At 42.0% G+C, this 19,444-nt stretch overlaps 1 protein-coding gene across 3 annotated transcripts in view; it reads right to left on the reverse strand.

The window, feature by feature from the left end:
* LOC130285535 (rho GDP-dissociation inhibitor 2-like) overlaps positions 1 to 19,444 on the reverse strand; it is a 150,190-nt gene that overhangs the window by 31,173 nt on the left and 99,573 nt on the right. For 2 of the 3 annotated variants that reach the window (XM_056537055.1, XM_056537054.1), the window contains exon 2: positions 412 to 591. In XM_056537055.1, the coding sequence (XP_056393030.1) occupies positions 412 to 586 (175 nt within the window). In that variant the 5' untranslated portion in view covers positions 587 to 591. Of the gene's footprint in view, positions 1 to 411; positions 592 to 12,125; positions 12,488 to 19,444 lie in introns of those variants that run through there. The other variant, XM_056537053.1, reaches the window with a different exon arrangement.

Consider the following 19,444-nt stretch of genomic DNA (forward strand, 5'->3'; position numbering starts at 1 on the left):
TTGGCTGTCCGGGCATGCTGGGAGTTGTAGTTTTGCAACATCTGGAGGTCCGCAGGTTGAAGACCACTGCCCTATAACATTCAGAAATTGGTGACAACCAACGTGGGCCGCAGTAGTTCTCATGGCCTGCAAATATTCCATCGTACAGGAAGGGCAGTTTTACATGCACTGCCGCCCTGCAGGTCATTATTGGAATTGCTCCAGACAGTTATATTTATATATATATATATATATATATATATATATATATATGTGTGTGTATATATATATATATATCTATATATCTATATATATCTATATATCTCTATATATCTCTATATATCTCTATATATCTCTATATATCTCTATATATCTCTATATATCTCTATCTATATATATATATATATATAATTTATTTATTTTTTGACTCACCCACTGTGTCCGGCACGGCCCCCAGGAGGGCCTGCTTGTATTTACACAGACTTTCGTCATCTTTGTCCAGTTCCTGGATCTCCTGCAGGGATTTCTTCTCCGGGGCCTTGTAGTTTAGGTCGGTCTCGTCTTCGGCCTCATCTTCAATGGGTTTAATTCCATCTTTGTCGGCCATTATGTCTGGGATGGAAGAGGAGAAGACGAGTCAATAAGGGGTGCAACCGGCAAGTTTTTACGCTATACAATGGTGTGGCGAAACTACAACCCCCAGCACCTGGGGGTTGTAGTTTTGCACATTGTGCAAATCAATATATTCGGAAATTACCACGGATTTTTTTAATTGAATCTAGATTTAAAAATAAAAAAAAATAAAATTATATAAATATTAAAAAAACAACAACAAAAAAAGAAAACACTAAGTAAATGCTTTAATCTGCACAACCCACACCTAATAAATCTAAACAATCCTGATCAATACGCGGCGGCGACGCAGCCTTTTTCTCAGATAAACCTGAGATAATTGCAGATTAAAATCTATCGACAGGTAGGTAGGTAGGTAGGTCCCCCCACCCCATCAGAACGGATGACGATGAAACTAATTAGGAAATAATGGCATTCGCTCAGCCACTTAAAGGGGAAATGCGCATTAGGAGACGGATAAATGGGAAACGGGGAGGGATGCTAGACAACGGCACAATATTGTGATTTGCAAGACATATTGGATCTATAAGGATGTGCGTGCAAAAAAAACAAAAAAAAATACTAAAAAAAACGTTTGATAAAAAAATAAATAAAAATTTTTTAATTTCTTCCAGAGATAGTATATGCACCAACCATTAAGTTGGAATACCTATTGGCTTGGGATCAGCTTAAATTAAAAAAATAAATAAAACTTTTCCCATAAGATTTAGATCGTGGGAGTCCGACCATTGGGACCCCCGCAATCTCCTGCACGGCACCCTAGCAGTCCCCAGGAAGGGTTTGTGTCGCCCATAAGGTCTCTGATGTCGCTGGTCACCTCCGTGGGCCCGGCTGAACTGTATAGACTGTACCATCTGTCACTCAGTAAAGCTAAAGTTGTCCGGAACTTGGCGTCAGAGTCATTATTGCCCCCCATGCCTAGCCCAGGATCCAGCGATATACCTTCAACTGGTATTGAGGATAAACCAAGCCCTGGCATCACAAATACAAGGGGTTAATGCCATCGGCCCCTAGGGTAATTCCTTCTGCCCTGCATCACACCCCATACCGCAACTTTTGGCATCCTACGACCAGGATACGGGTGTGCGCCTTATGCCTAAAGTCCTCCCCCAGTCTGAACTGTGTCCAGTATTGTCAGAGAATCGCATGTCGATGCAAATAAAATTTGCACCAGAAAGTGTATGGGACTTTGTCAGTGAAAAGTGTTATTTGCCATTGTGAACTGTAAAGTTGGTACCTGAAAGGGTTAACTTTGTCCGGTGTTTCCCGCGCACACGAGCGGTCACAGCTCCGCCCCGTCAGTCCCAAGCGGTGACGCCTCTTCAGTACAGCGAGTAGGCATCAAAGAGCAACCCTGTGTTGCACAGATTTTGCCGACCGGACCAAAACCGGAAGTTCCTTGGGTGCAGCCATATTGGAAGCTCCTGCTGCTGTGCTCGTCTCTGCTGTTATCTGTCAAGCACCCACTACAGGTCAACACCTGCTCGAAAAGCCAGGGTCCATTCAGTTGGGAGAGCATGTACTTAGCTGGCAGGGAGTGATTGTAACTAATGTGACAGAGAAGGGGTCTGCTGAGTTTATATTACTGATGAACATCATGAAAATGTTTTACTAAAATATTAGATGCCTTGCATGCCTCTCTTCCCCATCTGTCCCCTTCAGGCCAGCGGGCTGTGCAGCACCACTTGAAAGTCCTACAGGCGGAGCAGAAGTTTGCCAACAAGCAAGGTAAAATCTGCAGAGTACGAGTTCAAGATATCAGGTTGGTGATCTTACAACGTGTTGTGCACGTCCCGGAGTCAAGAATAGGGACTATCAAGCCCTGCTGGAACCTATGCAATTGGAAGATCATCCTCCTGTTTGAGCTGGAAGCCTTGTCACTGCCACCAATGGGAGAGTCCTGGTGCGGTTAGTAAACCTGTCTGATTCTGCTACTGTCTTACCCAAATACACTCCTGTAGCCCAGCTGTAACTCCTAGAGTCGAAACACATTGTGACAGAACATCTGGTGACCTGACAGCGTGCAGCTCAAGTGGCCAAAGGATCCAGTGTGAGCCCTCCAGAGCCTTGGTGCGCGCAACTCCAGGTTGGAGACCACACTACCCCAAGGGACCAAGTCAATGGAATCATCAATGTTGCCAAAAGGTACCATGAGGCTTTCAGCAAGCACCCCACAGACTTCAGGCAGACTTTAATGATCCAGCACCGAATCCTCACAGGTGACAGCCCACCTATCAAGGAAAGACACCGTCCGGTCGCGCCAGGCATATATCAGACTGTCAAGAAGATGCTGGCTGACATGAAAGAGACAGACATGATCCAAGAGAGTCAGAGCCCCTGGGCGGCGCCACTTTTCCTGGTCAAGAAGTAAGACGGAACCATCCACTTCTGTGTCGACTACAGGAAACTGAATGTCACACACACAATGATGCCTTCCCATTGCCAAGGATCGAGGAGTCACTCACAGCCCCAGGGTCTGCTGCTTACTTCTCCACCCTGGACTTAACAGCGGATACTGGCAAGTGCCCATGGCCGTGGAGGACTGGGAAAAGACCGCCTTCGTGACATCCATGGGACTGTTTAAGTTTAAAAGTATGCCGTTTGGGCTGTACAATGCCCCTGCTACATTCCAGCGTCTGATGGAAAGGTGCCTGGGCCATCTGAATTTTCAAAGTGTCCTATTGTACCTGGACGATGTCATTGTGTAATCCAAGTCCTACCAGGAACACCTTAGCCACCTGTCAGACATCTTCCAAGTCCTGATCAAGCATGGATTGAAGATTAAACCGGTAAAGTGTCATTTGCTCAAACCTCAAGTCCATTACTTGGGTCATGTTGTCAGCGCAGTGGGAGTCCAGTCCAATTCAGTTAAGGTGGAAGTTGTCAAGAACTTGCAAACCCCGTGCACGATGAAAGAAGTCAGGAGCTTTCTGGGATTTGCTGGCTACTACCGCCACTTCATCCCACACTTTGCCCAGATTGCAGAACCCCTCACAGCTCTCTTACGGGGTACAGCGAAGGAGAATTTTAATGGAAGACTACCAATTGAATGGGCCGAAGAGCAAGAGACAGCTTTCCGAGTTCTTAAACATTTGTTGACAGAACCACCAATCTTGGCGTATCCAGACTACAGTCAGCCAATCCGGCTATACACTGATGCCAGTTTTGAAGGTCTGGGAGCTGTCCTGTCTCAAGTCCAGGAAGGACAAGAGCGAGTAATTGCCAATGCCAGTCGTATCCTGCATGGAGCAGAGAGGAATGCTGCTAATTACAGCTCATTCAAGTTGGAACTTCTCACCCTGGTATGGGCTGTTACCGAAAAGTTCAAAGACTATTTGGCTGCCATGCCATTCACTGTCTACACGGATAACAGCCCATTGGCTCACCTGAACACTGCCAAGTTGGGTGCCATCAAACAGCGTTGGGCTTCAAGATTAGCCAATTACAGTTTCACCATCAAGTACAGAAGCGGCAATTTGAATGTCAATGCCGATGTACTGTCTCGAATGACCCCCAGCAAAGAACCACCTGTCGAAGACGTGTGGGAAGACATGGAGATGCCCCCATTTTATCAACGGTTCGTGAACCAGAATGTGGTGACCGCCCTCATGGGCAGTGAATCCAGGTCCAAAAAGGTTAAAGAAGACCTATACACCTGAAAGACTCTTCAAGATGAAAATCGATTCATGGGGTATCTGTGGGACTCCCTTTTGGCGAAGAAGGTACCAACACGCCTACGCCAGGCCCAGTGTGCTTATGAGCTGAAACATCTGTGGCAACCAAGGAAGTGACTGTGCACAAAGGACTGTTGTACTGAAACTCTTTGGATAAGGTCTCTGGTGATCGACTTCATCAGATTCTGGTTACCCGAAGAGACACAGCGATGGTCTTCAAAGCATACCATGACCATTCAGGAAACTTTGGAGACCACAAGACCAAAGCTACTGTCAGGAGAAGATTCTATTGGATTGGAATGCAGAGTGACATTGAGAAATGGTGCAGTGAATGTGCAGTCTGTAATGTCAGTCTGTAACGAAAGAATGTCCGCAAGGAAATGAGCACTCCTAAATTCCAACCAGAGTGAAAGGCCCAACCAGTTGGTCACGCTAAACCATGTCAAATTGTCTCCTACCCGGTCCGGGTATACTTATGCTCTCACCATGGTGGATGATTACTCCAAATGGGTTGTCATTGTACCAGTCAAAGATCTCACAGCTAAGACAGCGGTCCAGATGTTCTACTCCAATTGGGTGCAAACCCTTTGGTGTCCGGAGTCTGCCCTAATGGACTGAGGAACGGCTTCGAGGCCCAACTCTTCCAAGAGTTATGGAACTGGCTCTGTGAGCGCATCAATCAAGTCTTTGTGAGCAGCCTCTGTGTCATGACAAGAAGAGTGGCCCCGACTGCTGCCCGAATTACTGGAGATATATAACACCACAGTCCATTCTTCTACAGGGTATACCCCTTTCTACTTGATGATGGGGCGACATGGGTAGCTGCCTAAATACCGGGCATTTAGGCTCCAGGCCCCATTCAACAACTCTCCGCAAGCCTCCATGGAATGGGTCTTCGACCACCAGAGAAGGATCCAAGAAGCCAAAGAAATTGTCAGCAAGAAGATGGGCGAGGATCAACAGAGACGACAAGAGGACTATAACAGTCATGCCTCCACTAATACACTTCAATTGGGTGATAAAGTCTGGCTACGAAAGTTCCAAAGGACCAACAAGTTAGACTCTATCTGGGAGACAGAACCGTACACTGTGACGGCGATACCCTATCCTGAATCTGATGTATACGAAGTACAAAAATGTGGGTGAGCCACAAGTCATTCACCGGAATCAAATCAAGTTATGTCTCAAAGAAGATCTACCAGTGCTCCCAGCACCGCTTCCTCCAGCTGTCACACCTGCGAGAGAGTACGTCCCAGACGAGGGAATCCACTCATCTATGGATTTCCCTATGTTTTCTCCAAATCAGCCTGCGATCTTCTGTGTCTCACCAACCCCAGGGCTGGTTCAACCCACCCTAGTTTTCATGGGAGTCCCTGTCTTGTCACAGTTTGCTCTGCCTCTCCAGCATAGCTGCCAGCGACTCCGGATCCGGTCAGTCTTGAACTAATACCAGCTTTTGAGTTTGCTGAGCAAGAGCCAGCCGCAGCTCCAGAAGTCCCAAGTGCTCTGGAAATCTCAAGAGTTCCAGATTCTCCAGAGATGGTGTTGCGCAGATCCCAAAGGTCGACGCAAGGACAAATACCAGCTAGGTATAGGGCATAATGGTAGTACTGTGTATAAAGTTGTTGATCTAACACCTAGTCTAATTTAGTCAGCTTACATAATGTATTATATAAGCTAGTCAAATGCCTAATTAGGACTGCAGCCAAAATGCATATTTCCAGTCCATGACGTCAAATGTTCACCTGTCTAATGTTTTCCTGTCCTGGTGTACAGGGCACTCTACTGGCCAGAGGGTTCCCCAGAGATACAAATTAAGCACGTATAGTGACAGAGGTGCTATGTACAAAAGGTAATGTTGTAATGTTGTCAAAACATGTATAGAGTTCTGGGGAGAAGTAGCGTGTGCCAGTGGGCCTCAGCAGCTAAGGCATTGGGTAGAGAGCCTACAGCATCCCAATCCGCAACAAAATGTGTTCAAGTGTGTAAAATGTGTTAAAAGGGCAGTTACAAGGGTAATGAATTCCACAGGTTTACAAATTTGTTCCCAAAGGAGGATGTATGAACATTTCTTCTAAAGTGCTACATGGACTTGTCCCATGTTGTTATTAACTATTCAAAGCTGTGAAGGACATTCGATAATAATGCCCCAGGAACTGTCAGTCTAGGCCCCAGTGGCCACTTCTAGACATCCATCTATGCTTAAGAGGGGGAGTTTGTGGTGGCCCAGTATGGGAGTTGTTACCCCGTACCCTTGCTGCCCTGTCAGGAAGCCGCCCTGCAGTGTCCCTGGGCCCCCCTTACACCTGTTTCCTCATGTACATATGTTTTGTCATTTGTTATGCTGTGAAGTGTGTAAAAAAAAAAGTTTTATAACTTTAAGAAATGTTCCCATGTGATCTTCAGTTGTCATGTGATTGTTACCCAGGAGGTATCAGTGACCAGGTGACTTAAGGGTGACCAATGGGACCCCACCAGAGTCCCTTCCCATAAAATGAATTGACTCCTGCACCCTGGAGGGTGCCTGCAGGATTGTTGTTGAATATATATATATATATATATATATATATATATATATATATATATATATATAAAGAAAACAGCCATGGTTTTGTCAAATTATGGACCTCATAAATGGACGTTCAACCAAGTGTAAACACATGAAGCCAATATATTTCTTTGCTTGTAAATTCCATAGTGTGAACGTACCTTTAATCTTAGTTACCTTCTAAGGCAGTGTTTCCCAACTACAACTTCCAGCATGGCCAGACTGCCAAAGGCAACCTGGACCTGACAAAACTACAGCTTCAGATTTGCACCACGATGCAACTTTGTAAGATGTGCAGCCATGGGCAGCCATAAAAAAAAGGTGTGCGAAGTTTGTGCCCTGCAATAATGGGGAAGAGTCACATGACTTTTCTCCATTTACATGTCGAGGAGGTAAAAGATGCATGACGTGAAATGAGTGAAAGTTGCGTAATGCCCTTTTAGTCAATTTCTGGGGCGAAGAAATGTAAAATGGTCCACAACCTGTAGCAAAACTACAACTCCCAGCATGACCATGGGTTATGTTGGATATTGTAGTTTTGTTCTAGCTAGAGAGCTAAAAGCTGAGGACCACTACTTGGTACAACTAAATACCCAACTGGATCTCTAGAGATCCAGTTGGGGATTTAGTTGTACCTGGTAGTGGTCCTCAACCTTTTAGTTAACCACCACGTACATCATTGCAGCAAAATACGTCTGGTTGGTGATCGAGCCTGGGTTCTCCTTTAAATAGAAAAAAAAAAGCACAGCCTACAACAAAGCCAATCTCATTACACCGCCACGACAGGCGACAAACACGAGGGATGAAAAGGTTTTGCTAGAAAGCAATAACCAGCCAACCGGCGCTGCATACAAAGCAGCTGATTCCACCGCACACTGTGACATTATCACGGGACAAGGCCAAGGTGTCAGATTTGTGTCACTCTATTATACTGCTATCGCCTACATCGCAGGCGGCCATCTAAGCGATGCACCTCCAAATATATTCTGTTTTTTTTTTTTTTTTTAAAGAAACTGGAGGAGATAAGCAAGCCAGGCAGATCACCAGCTGTGAAGAGCAAGAGGATAAAATGCGCCGCGCACGGAAAGCGATACAGACGCACGAATCAAACGCCAGACACAGCGAATAAATGCATGAAAAATGAGATTACGAAGCAAGTGTTCTACATGGGGGGGGATTAACGAGCAGAGTCGGGAACTAATCAGGGACCCAAATCTTATTACCTGCTCCAAAGAGCTATTTCAGCTAATAATCCCACCATCGTATCTTCTCTGGAGAGTGCAGGGTGCTGATGGCACTCGCAGCCAGGGACCTGATTTATCAGCATTTTAATGAGAAATGGTGCTGCCACTGGGTAGGCAGAGGGGTTATTTAGGGTAAAGACCTGTACGGTTGACTCCCATGTTGGCCAAATTCGACAGTTTCAGACAATGATCTCCAAACTACTCTGTGTTACTTTTCACCTTGTCCAGAACTATGGGGGGGGGGGGGGGTTTATCCAAACCTGTCCAGTAGAAAAGGTACCCAGTTGCCCACAGCAACCAATCAGATCGCTTCTTTCACTTTGTAGAGTTTGCATTTTGCTTGTTTAAAAAATAAAAAGCGAGCTGGTTTCTATGGGCAACTCTTCTTCTGGACCTTTGGGTCTAAAGGAGACAGCATATTGCTAGAGGGATCTGCCGGTGGCTTTTTCCCCCTCTCCCCCATAGAAATAAATATATACATTGGGTTGAATAGAGCAAGATCTAGGCTTGTGCTGGTAGACAGGTAGACACTGCTCAATCAATAATATCACTGCAGACTTTAGATAAGATTTGGCACCAAATGAGAGATGGGTGAGCAAACTAAGGGTGCTCAGATCATGGAGCCAGTGGGGCCATCATTGTTATGACATAGGTGGCGCCACGGGGAGATGCATCCAAAAGAAGGCTTAAAGGGGTTCTCAGGTGCTTACACATCTTTTCCCCTATCCAAAGGATAGGGGATAAGATGCCTGATCACGGGAGTCCCGCTGCTGGGGACCCCCAGGATCCTGCACGCAGCAGCCCATTTGTATTCAGTCTCCGGAGCTATCACGCCCCCTCCCGTAGGCTTGCATTGAGGGGCGGAGCGTGATGTCACACGCCGCCGGTCCGGTGGTCGCCCGTAATCAGTCCCGGAGCGAACACGCTCCGGGGACTGATTACTAACGGGGTGCCGCGTGCATGATCCCGGGGGTCCCCAGCGGCGGGACTCCCCCGATCAGGCATCTTATCCCCTATCCTTTGGATAGGGGATAAGATGTGTAAGCACTGGAGAACCCCTTTAAGCATCCAGTTACTTAGTTGAAAGCGGCAATGCCATATTTGCCAACAGTCTCTATTTCAGACCACTACAGGGTGGGGTTCATGCAAATGCCAAAAATGGACAGTGTAGGATTATCTCTAGGATGGGACTGAAATGAAGTAGGTAGTAGGATGGGTAATAAACTTATCTTGGTATAAGGTGACTGTCTTGAAAGCTCAATGAAAACTTGGCACTCTGCGCCATGTATATCTATATCAGATATTACATAAGGTCACCATAGACCTTGGCTGACATCTAATTCTTCCTGCCTCCCCCACTAGGCTGAGCATTCATGTGTTTGCAATGGGAAGTTAATCCTGGACACCCTATTTTACCCACAACTAAAGGATCAGGTGTGAAAATTCAACATGCCCAATCCTTTTCCCAACAATATTAGGAGGGGGGTTGAGAGGCTCCCATTAGATAGTCCTGCCAAAATTGGCACAACTGGCTAACTTTTCTCTAGTCTGTACGGAGGCCTTTAGACTCTCCCTAGAGGAACTTTATTTTGTTTATTATCCATAGAAAAAGATAGAAATGTGTATCTTGGGGTCAAGATCTATCTGCTCCAGAGAGGTTGGTTTACAGAACCCATCACAAGGTAGGATTGTTGGTGTGGTCCATTGCCACCATCACTCATCGGCCCCACATCTCCTGTGATGGATCAGCCAATGAACGACCAGTTCCTCACTCCTTTGCCCTATTACAGGGTGATATCGGCCCTTAAACTGTACCTTTGCCAAATAATGCCCCTTATCAGGGTACGGAGTTGCCCTGATGAAGTTGGGAGGGTATGCCGTAGGCCCAGGCCTTACCATACCTATTTTATTGAAAAAATGATGGACCCCTACAAGTGCTACTAGAGGTCATATGAGGCAATGTAGGGTCTGTTGGGGAGGATTTTTTTCCCCTCCATATTCTTGATCTATGAAGTTTTAGGGCTCGTTCACATTGTCGTTGTGCTTCAGTATATGAAGCTCTGTTGACCAGTCCGTTGGAATGACAGGAGTTTAGCGCTAAACTCCGGTAAAATACCAGACGGGCCCTATTCAAGTCAATGGGATCCATCAGGACCCGGTGGGGTCAGTTGTGCTCCGACCCGGACCAAGAACGGGATGGAGCACAATGGTAATAGGAACTTAGCCTTAAATAGTTAGAGGTTGGCTTGGTCCCGTATTAGTTGTAGTGTTACTGCAGTGCAAGTTGATGAAAGCCAGGGGGAGCTCTCAACAACCAACCTTAACAGAATTAGACTATTCTAGGGTACAATGAATATACCTCACCATAATATACATTAAAGGAGAACAGTAACAATGTAGTCTCATACCAGATGACACTTTATGGACCCGGAATAGTTCACCTTTGCAGACACGGAGCTTTATTACAGTAATAGATTATTTTCTTTTTATTGTGACACGAAGTATTGCTCTCCAGAGACCGGGATGACAAAGCCAGCAGTTAATATGACATCATTGACTCTGGAGACAGACTGGATGTGTAGGCCATCTGATGCCTTCTAATAAGGTCCCAAATATCAAGTGTATAAAGGTTCAATAATGGCGGTCACTAATAAATACATTGTCTAGGTCCCAACCCCCCCCACCCCCACCCCCCATTGCTTTCTTTTATTAAAAGGTCTCAGATAACTTTATCTTCTATTGCCGACCTTAACTGATAAAATAAAAAAGCTAAATTTTTGATAACATTTTGCAATAACATTTTTGAAAAATAAATAAATAATAACTAAAAAACGTGACACTTGTTACACCAGTGTTTCCCAACCAGTGCAAAACTACAACCCTACAAAACTACAACCTTTCAAAAACAGCGCCACGCCTGTCCTCCGATTGTGTGTGGCATTACAACTCTTCTCCATTCACCTCAATGGAGCAGAGCTGCAATACCACACACAACCTGAAGAAAAGAGTGGCGCTGTTTCGGGAAGAAATCTTCTTTGTAAGTGTTTCCCAACCAGCGTGCCTTCAGCTGTTGCAAGACTACAACTCCCAGAATGCCCGGACAGCCTTCGGCTGTCCGGGCATACTGGGAGTCGTAGTTTTGCAACAGCTGGAGGAACACTGGTAGGGAGACGCTGTGTTACACCTTGGAAAAAAACAAAACAAAAAAGGCAAAGACATCAATGGTTTATACCCTGTGATGTAATATTAACTAAATATACTTATCTAAGAATTCAAAAAATGATACAAAATACATAAAAAGTACAACAATCACGTAAGTGTGTAAGATACACAATTTACATAGTAATATCGTTCATAAGGTGAAAAAAAATAAAAAAAATTAAAAAAAGACAAACGGTAGAGATCCAAAAGAAAATCCATCAAGTTCAAGCTGCATAAAGCATAAAAAATACAATAAACTACGCAATATAAAAATCTAATATTAAAATAGGTATAAAATAAAAAGTAATAGTAAAATAGTACAACATATAGCACAGGTTAGTGACAAGTTTATCATGCAGTAAAAATGAATATAAAAATAGTAAGAATAAAAAAAAAAAAAAAAAAATAAAAAATATATATATATATATATATATATATATATATATATGTAAAAAATAAGATAATAAGAATATAAAAAAAATAAGAATAAAAATATATAAAAAATATGATAATAAATAATAATAAATAATGTGTATACACAGTATCGGAAATATTTAAAAATAATAAATAAAACACAATAAATTATACAATTATACTATAAAATCAAATATATAAAAAAGGGGAAAAAATTTAAGTATAGTATAAGACATCACACGACCGTGTCACGATATTAAACTATAAATGAAAACACTCACACACACACACACACATATATATATATATATATGCATACACACACACACATATATACACACACACATATATATATTATAATGAAAAAAATTTAAACAAAAACTTTATTGTTAGAACACAGCCACACCTGAGCATCAGCCCTGATGACCTCACCTCTATAACATACTGTCAACCACATAAGTTCCAATAGCTGTCCGCCAAATTCGCACACGTCGACTCCCAACATTTCCCACTTGTTCCCAATCATAGTCCGAACCGAATGCAAAAATAATTAAAAATTTTTTTAAAAAATTCCAAAAAATTCTGAAAATTTCTCAATGTACCGGTATATAAAAAAGGAAAAGAAGAAAAAATAAAATCACACAATAGAAGAATGATAGGAGAAGTCTTCCCTGCAGGAGATGAGTGGTCTGGAGAATTTTTTTTTTCTTAGAATTTTTTTTTCATTTCGTTCTTTTTTTTTTTTTTCCCTTAAAGAGCCATCAAAGAAGACAAAGTGGAAAGATCCCCTTCACAAATCTTCCTTCTGAGAGGAATACCTGAGCAGGAGAAAACGTAATGGGATAAAAATGGGATTGTTTGCTGTAGCCGGTGATGATTTGCAGTCGCTGTCCCCTCCCAGCGCCCACATCTTACATAGGGCTCCCCCCTCCCTGCTGCATGCACCGCCACAGCCACCCCAGCCCTATCAATCCCTGCAATGATCTCATCCTTGTCTTTACAGAGCGAACACACAACCAGAATACAAACACCAGCCTGGCTGCGGCAAGAGGGAGGCCCTGAGCGAGGCACAGCTGGGGGAAATAAAAAAATATATATATATATAAAATAATTCTCCAGGGTGTCTGCTCCAAATAAGCGGTAACCGTGTCAGAGCGTTCATCATCGTAATGACTACGGGAATCGAAGATCAGCGGAAAGAAATGTGTCCCCTGCTGCTGCGATGAATGAAAAAAAGAAAAATAATAAAAAAAAATTCCAATCAAAATAGAACGCGACTCACGTTATTAATAATGAAAGCAAATGCAGGTTTTATTATAATAAAAAACAATAATTAACAGTATCTGCAGCAAATATATAAAGAAAAGGGGTGGGCAGAGCGCATTTCTATAGGGGGACGGGGAGATATATATACGCCAAAATATATATAAAATATCTATAGGGATGACTCCACCCCTCACATTATATATACAGTATATCCCATAAGTGACTCCACCCCTCACATTATATATACAGTATATCCCATAAGTGACTCCACCCCTCACATTATATATACAGTATCTCCCATAAGTGACTCCACCCCTCACATTATATATACAGTATATCCCATAAGTGACTCCACCCCTCACATTATATATACAGTATATCCCATAAGTGACTCCACCCCTCACATTATATACAGTATCTCCCATAAGTGACTCCACCCCTCACATTATATATACAGTATCTCCCATAAGTGACTCCACCCCTCACATTATATATACAGTATATCCCATAAGTGACTCCACCCCTCACATTATATATACAGTATATCCCATAAGTGACTCCACCCCTCACATTATATACAGTATATCCCATAAGTGAGTCCACCCCTCACATTATAATATACAGTATATCCCATAAGTGAGTCCACCCCTCACATTATATATACAGTATATCCCATAAGTGAGTCCACCCCTCACATTATATATACAGTATATCCCATAAGTGACTCCACCCCTCACATTATATATACAGTATATCCCATAAGTGACTCCACCCCTCACATTATATATACAGTATCTCCCATAAGTGAGTCCACCCCTCACATTATATACAGTATATCCCATAAGTGACTCCACCCCTCACATTATATATACAGTATATCCCATAAGTGATTCCACCCCTCACATTATATATACAGTATATCCCATAAGTGACTCCACCCCTCACATTATATATACAGTATATCCCATAAGTGACTCCACCCCTCACATTATATACAGTATATCCCATAAGTGACTCCACCCCTCAAATTATATATACAGTATATCCCATAAGTGACTCCACCCCTCACATTATATATACAGTATATCCCATAAGAGACTCCACCCCCTCACATTTTATATATACAGTATATCCCATAAGTGACTCCACCCCTCACATTATATATACAGTATATCCCATAAGTGACTCCACCCCCTCACATTATATACAGTATATCCCATAAGTGACTCCACCCCTCACATTATATATACAGTATATCCCATAAGTGACTCCACCCCTCACATTATATATACAGTATATCCCATAAGTGAGTCCACCCCTCACATTATATATATATACAGTATATCCCATAAGTGACTCCACCCCTCACATTATATACAGTATATCCCATAAGTGACTCCACCCCTCACATTATATACAGTATCTCCCATAAGTGACTCCACCCCTCACATTATATATACAGTATATCCCATAAGTGACTCCACCCCTCACATTATATATACAGTATATCCCATAAGTGACTCCACCCCTCACATTATATATACAGTATATCCCATAAGTGACTCCACCCCTCACATTATATATACAGTATATCCCATAAGTGACTCCACCCCTCACATTATATACAGTATATCCCATAAGTGAGTCCACCCCTCAAATTATATATAGTATATCCCATAAGTGACTCCACCCCTCACATATATACAGTATATCCCATAAGTGACTCCACCCCTCACATTATATACAGTATATCCCATAAGTGAGTCCACCCCTCACATTATATATACAGTATATCCCATAAGTGACTCCACCCCTCACATTATATACAGTAAATCCCATAAGTGAGTCCACCCCTCACATTATATATACAGTATATCCCATAAGTGAGTCCACCCCTCACATTATATATACAGTATATCCCATAAGTGAGTCCACCCCTCACATTATATATACAGTATATCCCATAAGTGAGTCCACCCCTCACATTATATACAGTATCTCCCATAAGTGACTCCACCCCTCACATTATATATACAGTATATCCCATAAGTGACTCCACCCCTCACATTATATATACAGTATCTCCCATAAGTGACTCCACCCCTCACATTATATACAGTATATCCCATAAGTGACTCCACCCCTCAAATTATATATAGTATATCCCATAAGTGACTCCACCCCTCAAATTATATATACAGTATATTCCATAAGTGACTCCACCCCTCAAATTATATATACAGTATATCCCATAAGTGACTCCACCCCTCACATTATATATACAGTATATCCCATAAGTGACTCCACCCCTCACATTATATATACAGTATATCCCATAAGTGACTCCACCCCTCACATTATATATACAGTATATCCCATAAGTGACTCCACCCCTCACATTATATATACAGTATATCCCATAAGTGACTCCACCCCTCACATTATATATATATAGTATCTCCCATAAGTGACTACACCCCTCACATTATATATACAGTATCTCCCATAAGTGAGTCCACCCCTCACATTATATATACAATATATCCCATAAGTGACTCCACCCCTCACATTATATATACATTATATCCCATAAGTGACTCCACCCCTCACATTATATATACAGTATCTCCCATAAGTGACTCCACCCCTCACATTATATATACAGTATATCCCATAAGTGAGTCCACCCCTCACATTATATATACAGTATATCCCATAAGTGACTCCACCCCTCACATTATATATATATAGTATATCCCATAAGTGACTCCACCCCTCACATTATATATATATAGTATATCCCATAAGTGACTCCACCCCTCACATTATATATACAGTATCTCCCATAAGTGACTCCACCCCTCACATTATATATACAGTATCTCCCATAAGTGACTCCACCCCTCACATTATATAAACAGTATATCCCATAAGTGACTCCACCCCTCACATTATATATACAGTTTCTCCCATAAGTGACTCCACCCCTCACATTATATATACAGTATATCCCATAAGTGACTCCACCCCTCACATTATATATATACAGTATATCCCATAGGTGAGTCCACCCCTCACATATATACAGTATATCCCATAAGTGACTCCACCCCTCACATTATATATACAGTATATCCCATAAGTGAGTCAACCCCTCACATTATATACAGTATCTCCCATAAGTGACCCCACCCCTCACATTATATATACAGTATATCCCATAAGTGACTCCACCCCTCACATTATATATACAGTATATCCCATAAGTGACTCCACCCCTCACATTATATACAGTATATCCCATAAGTGACTCCACCCCTCAAATTATATATAGTATATCCCATAAGTGACTCCACCCCTCACATTATATACAGTATATCCCATAAGTGACTCCACCCCTCAAATTATATATACAGTATATCCCATAAGTGACTCCACCCCTCACATTATATATACAGTATATCCCATAAGTGACTCCACCCCTCACATTATATATACAGTATATCCCATAAGTGACTCCACCCCTCACATTATATATACAGTATATCCCATAAGTGACTCCACCCCTCACATTATATATACAGTATATCCCATAAGTGACTCCACCCCTCACATTATATATATATAGTATATCCCATAAGTGACTACACCCCTCACATTATATATACAGTATCTCCCATAAGTGACTCCACCCCTCACATTATATATACAGTATCTCCCATAAGTGACTCCACCCCTCACATTATATACAGTATCTCCCATAAGTGACTCCACCCCTCACATTATATATACAGTATCTCCCATAAGTGACTCCACCCCTCACATTATATATACAATATATCCCATAAGTGACTCCACCCCTCACATTATATATACATTATATCCCATAAGTGACTCCACCCCTCACATTATATATACAGTATCTCCCATAAGTGACTCCACCCCTCACATTATATATACAGTATATCCCATAAGTGAGTCCACCCCTCACATTATATATACAGTATATCCCATAAGTGACTCCACCCCTCACATTATATATACAGTATATCCCATAAGTGACTCCACCCCTCACATTATATATATATAGTATATCCCATAAGTGACTCCACCCCTCACATTATATATACAGTATCTCCCATAAGTGACTCCACCCCTCACATTATATATACAGTATCTCCCATAAGTGACTCCACCCCTCACATTATATAAACAGTATATCCCATAAGTGACTCCACCCCTCACATTATATTTACAGTATCTCCCATAAGTGACTCCACCCCTCACATTATATATACAGTATATCCCATAAGTGACTCCACCCCTCACATTATATATATACAGTATATCCCATAGGTGAGTCCACCCCTCACATATATACAGTATATCCCATAAGTGACTCCACCCTTCACATTATATATACAGTATATCCCATAGGTGAGTCCACCCCTCACATATATACAGTATATCCCATAAGTGACTCCACCCCTCACATTATATATACAGTATCTCCCATAAGTGACCCCACCCCTCACATTATATATACAGTATATCCCATAAGTGACTCCACCCCTCACATTATATATACAGTATATCCCATAAGTGACTCCACCCCTCACATTATATATACAGTATCTCCCATAAGTGACTCCACCACTCACATTATATATACAGTATCTCCCATAAGTGAGTCCACCCCTCACATTATATATACAGTATCTCCCATAAGTGAGTCCACTCCTCACATTATATACAGTATATCCCATAAGTGAGTCCACCCCTCACATTATATACAGTATATCCCATAAGTGACTCCACCCCTCACATTATATATACAGTATATCCCATAAGTGAGTCCACTCCTCACATTATATATACAGTATCTCCCATAAGTGAGTCCACTCCTCACATTATATACAGTATATCCCATAAGTGAGTCCACCACTCACATTATATATACAGTATATCCCATAAGTGAGTCCACCCCTCACATTATATACAGTATATCCCATAAGTGACTCCACCCCTCACATTATATATACAGTATATCCCATAAGTGACTCCACCCCTCACATTATATATACAGTATCTCCCATAAGTGACTCCACCACTCACATTATATATACAGTATATCCCATAAGTGAGTCCACCACTCACATTATATACAGTATCTCCCATAAGTGACTCCACCCCTCACATTATATATAGTATCTCCCATAAGTGACTCCACCCCTCACATTATATATAGTATATCCCATAAGTGACTCCACCCCTCTCATTATATATACAGTATATCCCATAAGTGAGTCCACCCCTCACATTATATATACAGTATATCCCATAAGTGACTCCACCCCTCACATTATATATACAGTATATCCCATAAGTGAGTCCGCCCCTTACATTATATATACAGTATATCCCATAAGTGAGTCCGCCCCTTACATTATATATACAGTATATCCCATAAGTGACTCCACCCCTCACATTATATATACAGTATATCCCATAAGTGAGTCCACCCCTCACATTATATATACAGTATATCCCATAAGTGACTCCACCCCTTACATTATATATACAGTATATCCCATAAGTGACTCCACCCCTCACATTATATATACAGTATATCCCATAAGTGAGTCCACCCCTCACATTATATATACAGTATCTCCCATAAGTGACTCCACCCCTCACATTATATATACAGTATATCCCATAAGTGACTCCACCCCTCACATTATATATACAGTATCTCCCATAAGTGAGTCCACCCCTCACATTATATATACAGTATCTCCCATAAGTGACTCCACCCCTCACATTATATATACAGTATATCCCATAAGTGAGTCCACCCCTCACATTATATATACAGTATATCCCATAAGTGAGTCCACCCCTCACATTATATATACAGTATATCCCATAAGTGACTCCACCCCTCACATTATATATACAGTATATCCCATAAGTGACTCCACCCCTCACATTATATATATATATATACAGTATATCCCATAAGTGACTCCACCCCTCACATTATATATACAGTATATCCCATAAGTGAGTCCACCCCTCACATTATATATACAGTATATCCCATAAGTGAGTCCACCCCTCACATTATATATACAGTATATCCCATAAGTGACTCCACCCCTCACATTATATATACAGTATCTCCCATAAGTGAGTCCACCCCTCACATTATATATACTGTATCTCCCATAAGTGACTCCACCCCTCACATTATATATACAGTATCTCCCATAAGAGAGTCCACCTCTCACATTATATATACAGTATATCCCATAAGAGAGTCCACCTCTCACATTATATATACAGTATATCCCATAAGTGACTCCACCCCTCACATTATATATACAGTATATCCCTTAAGTGAGTCCACCCCTCACATTATATATACAGTATCTCCCATAAGTGAGTCCACCCCTCACATTATATATACAGTATTTCCCATA

This window comes from Hyla sarda, chromosome 8 (genome assembly GCF_029499605.1).
Source record: "Hyla sarda isolate aHylSar1 chromosome 8, aHylSar1.hap1, whole genome shotgun sequence".
Taxonomy (NCBI): domain Eukaryota; kingdom Metazoa; phylum Chordata; class Amphibia; order Anura; family Hylidae; genus Hyla; species Hyla sarda.